The sequence below is a fragment of the Triticum aestivum genome, chromosome 3B, assembly GCF_018294505.1.
Source record: "Triticum aestivum cultivar Chinese Spring chromosome 3B, IWGSC CS RefSeq v2.1, whole genome shotgun sequence".
Taxonomy (NCBI): domain Eukaryota; kingdom Viridiplantae; phylum Streptophyta; class Magnoliopsida; order Poales; family Poaceae; genus Triticum; species Triticum aestivum.
The window spans coordinates 733,389,470-733,397,846 of record NC_057801.1 but is presented as its reverse complement, the minus strand read 5'-3'; the positions used below and the strand labels follow the sequence as shown (position 1 = coordinate 733,397,846).

Sequence of the window (8,377 nt, the reverse complement as noted above, 5' to 3'; positions counted from 1 at the left end):
TCAAATAAGTAAAGTAAAACATGCCTTGCGAACATTTTCCGCCTTCAATTTAGCATCATCCTCAATCAGATTTTTCTCCAAGAGCTGGAAACCCTCAAAATCTACAGCAGCAACCCTCCTCTCCTCAGGTTTAGAGGCCTCTAGAGACTTCTTCTTTTCTTGCATCTTCTCATATTCTTCAAGGGTCATCTCCTGCTCCAAATTAACACATCGGTAAAAAGCTTGAAAAATAGCTAAATGTGAGGCAAAGTGTAGGAAAGTACAATTTTCTCTTGTTCAATGGGAGCCTCCTGCTCTTTCTCAACAGTGGTCCCATTAGGAGCATCCACATTAGAGTCTTCCTTCTTAGGTTGTTGCTTCTTCAGCTTCCTCTTGATAGAGCCACTGCGGCACTTGGTCTTGTCAGATTCAGAAGCAAGGACGACTTCAACAGCATTCTCAGCAGGGGCTTCATGGACAATAGCTATCTTCTTCTTCTTCTTCTTGGAGCCAGACCTTGGGAGTTCATGCCCAGGTCGCTTCTTGCGAGCCTCGCCGGTGAGGGCCATGGTGGAGGTTGACGGCGGCATTGGGGCTGGCATGGAGGATATGGGCAGCTGCACTGGTCCGACTGTAGGGGAGTTGGAGGGATGCGCCAGTCCGGCCGTGGTGGAGTTGGATAGCTGAGCTGGTCTGGCCGTGGAGGAGTTGGACGGCGGCGCTAGTGCAGTTGTGGGGGAAGTGGACGACGGCGTTGGTGCGGCGACGTTGGAGGTGGGAGGCGGAGCTGCGGCGTTCACGGAGATGATGGATGGCGCAATCTGACAGAAGGTTAAATGACTGGATATGTCAAATAAAAGTAGAACAAACATCATATTTATATCAGAGAAAACATTACAGATTACACAAAATAATACTGACACTAGTTTCTTGGCAACATCACGTGATCTAGTACTTGGATTTGTAGAATAAAACATACATCAGAATCAAAGCTCTATGCCTTAATTTGATATGCGGCAGGCTTCTCTAACCTGAACTTGTAGTCTTGTACCCTCAACTAAATCACTGATGGATGGATCAAATCTATACTAGAAAATTTAACACTGAAGGCTTCAGTCTGAAGCAAAGGCCAGCTAGTGCCATGTACCCACAAGTGCCAAGATTAAATCTCTTGTATTCTCGACGAGTCCCCCGGCATAGATTAAATCACTTGGCAGGTTCAGGTATGGATCAAATCTATACTAGAAAATCACTTGTATTCTCGACGAGTTGCCATGTACTAGTGCTATTAGCAGGCTTGCTCAATTTCTTGCTGGAGATTAAAGAAGCGAGGGCTCCAAGGGGATAAGCTACCTTGGCAGGTTCTTCTTGGACAGCAACAATCTTCTTCTTCTTGCAGGGAGGTCGCTTCTTGCGAGCATCGCTGGTGACAGCCATGGTGGTGGCTGATGGCGGCGCCGCTGGGGCGGACATGGAGGAGGTGAATGGTTGCTCTGGTCCGGCAGTGGGGGAGTTGGAAGGCGGCGCTGCTACAGCCGTGGGGGAGGTGGACCGCGGCGCTGGTGCAGTTATGGGAAAGGTGGACGGCGGTGCTGGTGCGGCTAGGATGGAGGTGGACGGCGGCACTGCGGCGTCCATGGAGATGATGGATGTGGGTGTTGCGGCTTCTATGGGGTAGGTAGACGGCGACGCTAGATCGGCCATCGGGAAGGTGGATGGCAGAGCTAAGCCGGCCATGGGGAAGCGGAGGCGGCGGCGGCGGCGGCGGCGTGCCCTATCCTAGCATCGTACGAAGAGGGGAACGAAGAAGACAGGAAGAGGGGAATTAAGTGGGTCATATGTGGAAAACGTGGGTGAGCCCACTTAGCCCACATTCTAAGTCGCGGGTTACGCGGGCGTCCACGAGCACAAATTAAGTGGGTTTTTATGTGGGCGCCGTGGACGGCCCGTGTCCACTTGCAGCCTGACTTGGACGCCTTCCCGAGGAGCAAGGATCACTGGAGCCAGCTCAGCGACAAGCCCCAAAGCCGCCGGCGCCGCCTGAACGCATCTGATTCAATTAGGTATGCAATCTGGACCGCCCGATCCAACTTAATCCTGCTTCTTGGTCAACCGGTGGCGCTTCTTCAAGTGTAGTGTAGCAGCTTCAGGCGGGGCAAGGAAGTTGTATGCTGGAAATCCAGCTCCAATTGAGACTGACATGCTCCCCACATTGCAAAACAGACGGTGCTTTTCTTTGCAGGGTGATACTGTAGAATAAGTTTCTTGTCACAAAATGGATGGCATTTTGTTTTACCAAGCTAGTCTTTCAAACTTCTCCCCTTATTAATGTTATTAATCATGCTATTTACTATGATTCGTATTGGTAGTAGAGCCGACGAGAGGAACATTAAGTTTTAAATTGATTCAGGGGAGATAGGTGATTCTTAATTCTGTGTGATCTCTTAATTTGTGTGCCACTTGTAGTTGTGTGCTGATAGGTGATTCTTAATTCTGGGTGATCTCTTAATTTGTGTGCCATTTGTAGTTGTGTGCTAGTCTGGTGTTTGATGTTCCTTCAATAGTGATTATCATATATACATGAGGCAGTTTTATTTTACTTATTTTCAAAAGCTCATTACAGTTGTTGTCTAATGGTTTTTTTTACTGAGAAAAAAATGATTGCTGCTATCTATAGGTTTTGCATTTCGGATTGCTTGATATCTCTAGAACTGTATGTGTCAGGAATCTCTGAACCTTCATTTAACACATTGACTTCTCACATAAAAAAGTACTGATAACTGATTTTACTTTCATACTTGTAGATCAAAACATTCCACATATATGTTGTTGAGAAAGTTGCACAGCATCTTGGTATGGATGATCCTTCAAAACTCCGCCTTACAAAGCACATCCCGCATTTACAGCAACCAGGTCAGGCACCTTTTTTAATGTTTTCCTATTTATTTACTACTACATTGCATGGGAGTATTGATCATCTTGAGCTTCCTTTTTACTTGCAGATGTCTGACATTTTATATTATGAGACACTGACATTCCTTTGCCAGAACTGCAAGGTCTGATAAAATTGAGTTGCTTTTCACCAAGCTACACACAATGAGGTTGTTTGCACCAAATTTTGTGCTTGCAGCCGCTTTTATCTGTCTAAACATGTCCTGCAATAACCTTTGTTTATCAGGTGTTGTTTCATGTTATATGATTGCCAAAAAGCAGTATGTTTTCTGATTTGATTGACACTTTAAAATCAAAGGTGAATTCACTGTAAATACTGTTAGTTTTTATTTTTATTTTTCTGAAAGGGTTTTTTATGTTCTGCCAACTTGATCTTGAATTTTTCAATTTTTCCTTTTCTTAGATTGAGCTATCTCAAAGTGATGCTGGACTTAGCTATTTCAGGTCAACAATAACAAGATATGGAAGGTACTCGTTATCTCTGTTGTGCCATGGAAGTTGTAGTTCCTCTAGAGTAGATTTTTACTATTGAAATCTTGGTTCAGAAACAGTAGATTGTATTATCACAGAAGTCAACTTGTACCATGATGCATGTCTTTAGTTTAGTAGGTTGCAATGGCTGAAATATGGTACACCCTTATAAACGAATGCAATGGGACTGCTGATGGCAGTATGTTGGCAGGAATTAGGAAGGCAGTGCGCTAGTCCTTGCCTGGGTGGTACTACCCCATGATGGTGCTACAAACCCCACTTCTTTTGCAGTCCATGTAATAAAAATGAATTAAATATAAATTGTAACCATGGATATCCATCTGTAAAATATGTGGTTTTGGCTATCTGCAAGGAAAGAACAAATTATCTTATCATGGTTCGTGATTTCATTAAACTTCTTCAAAGTTCCATCTCTCTTTATGAATCCAGTTTCCATTAAGATGATGCACATACTTCACAATAATCCAGTTGACCTTTGTATGCATTATCAGTCATTGCCTTATTTTTCAGGTGTACCAGCCAACTGAGAAAATAGATGCAGTTCATGATCCAAACCTCTTCATGTTGAGGAGGTATGCAACATTAACACAAATACTGTTTACAGTCTCCTAGAAGCTTTAAAGGCTTAACCTCAGGCCATTTACTCCTATTACAAATCCATTCCTTATTTTCTTGCTTGGTTTGTTAATAGAGTGACATGGTCCATGTCCATGTCATGCATTTTAAGCACTTCATGTAATTACCCATTCCCCGAATACGCTAGTCATCGTCTCCTTTCCCGTATTTCTCTTAGTCTCACTCCCAAACACTTCACGATTCGACAGACGGAATGCCAACAACCATGGTGGCATTGTCCCCTTCGGTCATTCATGCCACTTGAGAGGATGAAGGCTCTAGCAACATCGTGCGAAGGCATCGGCCCTAGCGAGTTTGCCACCATCCTAACAACGACGACAATGCACTGAGCATATAGTGGAGGGTAGAGTAGGAGTGGAGCGACGACGCCGCAGGAGGAGGTGCACTCGAACGGGGGCACTGCAATCTGTTTCTTCTTCCGGGCGAGTGACAGGCATATAGACAAGACTTCCAACAAAATGTATAAAGCATTGGATCAGACAACGGGTCAACATCAGTAGCAGGAAGGTGAGCATTAAGCTCCATGGGAGTCTCAAGAGTGTGCTCATCGGTAAGAGTAGCACAAGTAAGAAGATCATGGATTATTTTTGAGCAAGAAGGGACCTCAATCCCAAGAATTTAGCGAGGAGGGCCAAGATAAGACATAAGAAATTGCTAACTAAGACGTGCCTTCACAAAGGTAATATACTCACGGTCTTCGCTCGGTGATGATCATGCCATCAACATATAGAAGAAGAGTCCTACCAAGAGCAGAAAGGTGGACAAACAACGTAGGATCATGAGCACTTGTTGAAAACCAGCGACAACCACCATAGAGGCAAAATGCTCAAACTAGGCGCGAGGGCTTGCTTAAAGCTATAGGGAGAGGGATGGAGCTGACAAAGCATGTCGTCAGGAGCAGAATATCCAGGTGGTTGCTACATGTAAACCTCCTCATGCAGCTCACCATTAATAAAGGCTTTCTTAATAACAAGCCAAGACACAGACCAGTGGAGGCATTCTTAACTTCAAGCCGAGACATAGGCCAGTGGCGAACAGAGGCCACAATAAGAAGCACGCGACAATGGTCAGACGGTTTACAAGAGAAAAAGTCTCATCGTAATCCGAACCATGCTCTTTCTGAAAGCCACGCGCCACAAGACGAGCTTTGTAAGGCTCAAGAGAACCATCAGAGTGAGTCTTAACCTTGTAGACCCACCAAGTGATGGGACGAACACGAGGAGGAGCAAAAACAATACCCCACGCACTGATGCGCTCAAGAGCAGCAGTCTCCTCTGCCATCGCAATATGCCATCACTATAAGAAGTCGGCTCAAGAACAACAACACCAACACTTGGAAGACCACGGTGGTCAACAGACCAAAGAGGATGAGGACGCAAGCCATAAGTAGGCTGAGACGGCGAAGATGGCACATCAGTAGACGCATCCACAACATGTAGGTGACGTGTATATAAGACATAAGTTAGGAAAAGATAAAAGAATAGGAGCAGGAATGATCGGAATAAACTCAGGTGATGGAGGCAAGGAAGCCACAAGGTGTAGAATCATGTGATAAGCGAGGTGAGGAAATCACAGGATATGATGGCGTTGGTTCTATAATAATTAGGGAAGCAGGGGCAGTACATCAAATGCATAAGGGCTCAATAGGACTGGTAGGAGTGTCGGAAAAATTGTGGAAAGAGATATACTCCACTGAAATGGTCGAGGAAGATGGACGCGGGTAGTAGGGACGAGACTCATCAAAAGTCATCCCCAAGAAATAGGTATCCGAAGACCAACATGATCCCAATAGAGATATCCCTTATGCTCATCGTTGTATCCTAAGAAGACACATGCAAGGGACTGAGCAGTCAGTTTAGTGCATTCACGTGGGGCAAGAAGGACATAGCAAAACACAACCAAATAATTGAAGCACTGAATAATCAGGAAACGATCGATGCTCTAAAGTAGCGCCACCCTTCAGAGCAGTGGATTGCTGAAGGTTGATGAGATAGATGGAAGTGCAGACAGCCTCGGCCCAAAAGTGCAAGGGAAGAGGGGTAGTGACCATCAACGGACGAGCCGTCTCAAGAAGGTGACGATGCTTACGCTCAGCCACGCCTTTCTGAGCATGTGCACCTGGATAAGAGAACCGAATGCAAGAGTATCCTGCTCATCAAGGATACACAACAACTTGGGAGATATACTCTCCAGTGTAGTCATCATAGAACACACGAATAGGCGTAGAGAACTGAGTATGAACCATGACAGCAAAACGCTTATAGATAAGACCTCACTACGAGAAGAAATAAAGTATACCCAGGTGTCTAGGTTAAAGCTATTTTTAGTGTTTGGGTCAAATTATTATTTGCAAGCAGGGGTTAGAGTTTGCCAAAAAGACAAGATTATCATTTGGTTTGATATATGACTATCCCACTCAGTCTTGTTTTGCATCAAAGGTGTGGCCCACTTTGGAGAAGAATACACCGACCATTTTGGCAGCGGGCCTATAACTCATCTTAGCACTTCTATTTAGGCCTCATTCCCCTAATACACTAGTCATCAGCTCCTTTTCCGTATTTCTCCTAGTCTCACTCCCAAACACTTCACGATCCGAGAGAGGGAATGCAGCCTTGGCGGCATGCCCCCCTTAGGTTGTTCATGCCACTTGAGAAGCTGAAGGCTCTCGCAACATCGTGTGAGAGGCATCAACTCTAGCGAGTTTGCCACAATCCTGGCAACGACGGCAATGCCGCATAGCATATATGGAGGGTAGAGTAGGACAGTGGAGCGATGATGTTGTAGGAGGTGCACTAGAACGGGGGCACTGCAGTTTGTTTCTTCTTCTGGGCGAGTGGCAACCAGATAGACAAGACTCCCAACAAGATGACGATAACGCGTTAGATCAGACAAAGGGTCACCATCAGTAGCACCGAGGTGAACATTGAGCTCCATGGGAGTCTCAATAGTGCGCTCATCAGTAAGAGCAACAAGAGCAAGAAGATCTTGCATTATTAATTTTGAGCAAGAAGAGACCTGAAACCCAAAAAAGTAGCAAAGAGGGCCAAGGTCAGACATACGAAACTCCTTACTAAGACGTGCCGTCACAAAGGCAATATACAGGGTCTTTGCCGGTGATGATCATATCATCAACATATAGAAGAAGACTCCTTCCAAGAGCAGAAAGGTGGACAAACAACGTAGGATCAGTAGCGCTCGCTGAAAACTAGCGGCAACCACCCTAGAGGCAAAACACTCAAACTAGGCTTGAGGGGCTTGCTTAAAGCCATAGAGAGAGCGATGAAGATGACGAAGCATGTCGTCAGGAGTAGAATACCCAGGTGGTGGTTGCATGTAATCCTCCTCATGTACTTCATCATTAAGAAAGGCATTCTTAACATCATGCTGAGACAGACCCATGGTCAACAGAGGCCACAAGAAGTGTGCGAGCAGTGGTCAAATGGTTTGCACGAGCAAAAAGCCTCATAGTAATTAGGACTCGTAATCAGGACTCGTAATCAGGATTCAGGACCATGCTCCTGCTGAAAGCCACAAGCCACAAGACGAGCTTTGTAACGGTCAAGAGAACCATCAGAGCGAGTCATAACATTGTAGACCCACCAAGTGATGGGACGAACACGAGGAATAGAAACAATATCCCACTTGACGATGCGCTCAAGAGCAGCAATCTCCTCTACCATCGCAATGTGCCACTCGGTATGAACAACATCACGATAAGAAGTCGGCTCAAGAACAATAGCGCCAGCGCTTGGAAGACCAAGGCGGTCGACAGGTGGAAGCAGACGAGGAAGCAAGCCATAAGTAGGCCGAGACGGGGAAGATGGCACATCAGTAGACGCATCCACAACATGCGGACGATGTGTATAAAAATGAGGAAAAGATGGAAGAATACGAGCTGCAATCATCGGGATAAACTAAGGTGATGGAGACAAGGAAGCCACCGATGATGATGTTGTAGAATCCTGTGATAAGTGACGTGAGGAAATCATAGGAGATGGTGGTGTTGGATCTGTAATAATCGGAGAAGCAGGAGAAGTACGGCAAATTTTTAAGGGCTCAACATGAGTGATAGGACTATCGGGAAAATTGTGGAAAGACTCCACTGAAAACGTCGAGGAAGATGGACGAGGCTGGTAGGGACGAGACTCATCAAAAGTTATATCCCGAGAAATAGGCATCCGAAGACCAAAATGATCCCAATAGTGATATCCCTTATGCTCATCGTTGTATCCTAAAAAGACACGCAACAGATTGAGCAGTCAGTTTGGTGTCTTCACGTGGGGCAAGGAGGACATAGCAAACACAACCCAACAATTGA

The 8,377-nt window shown here is 45.5% G+C and overlaps 1 protein-coding gene across 1 annotated transcript; it reads right to left on the bottom strand.

The window, feature by feature from the left end:
- Positions 1-1,771, bottom strand: LOC123067772 (mucin-7-like). Its single transcript, XM_044490424.1, has 3 exons — positions 1,333-1,771; positions 264-800; positions 1-192 (listed from the first exon to the last, which is right to left on the bottom strand). Exons 1-3 carry the CDS (start codon positions 1,714-1,716, stop codon positions 1-3), a joined length of 1,113 nt encoding a protein of 370 aa, XP_044346359.1. The 5' UTR covers positions 1,717-1,771.
- Positions 1,772-8,377: the final 6,606 nt, after the last annotated feature.

Bases quoted from the DNA above. Each gene is read 5' to 3' on its own strand.
- LOC123067772 (XM_044490424.1), bottom strand. From the start codon at position 1,716: ATGGCCGGCTTAGCTCTGCCATCCACCTTCCCGATGGCCGATCTAGCG. The intron at 801-1,332 runs GTAGCTTATCCC...ACCTTCTGTCAG, and splicing joins TCCAAGAAGAACCTGCCAAG to ATTGCGCCATCCATCATCTC. The intron at 193-263 runs GTACTTTCCTAC...AATTTGGAGCAG, and splicing joins CCATTGAACAAGAGAAAATT to GAGATGACCCTTGAAGAATA.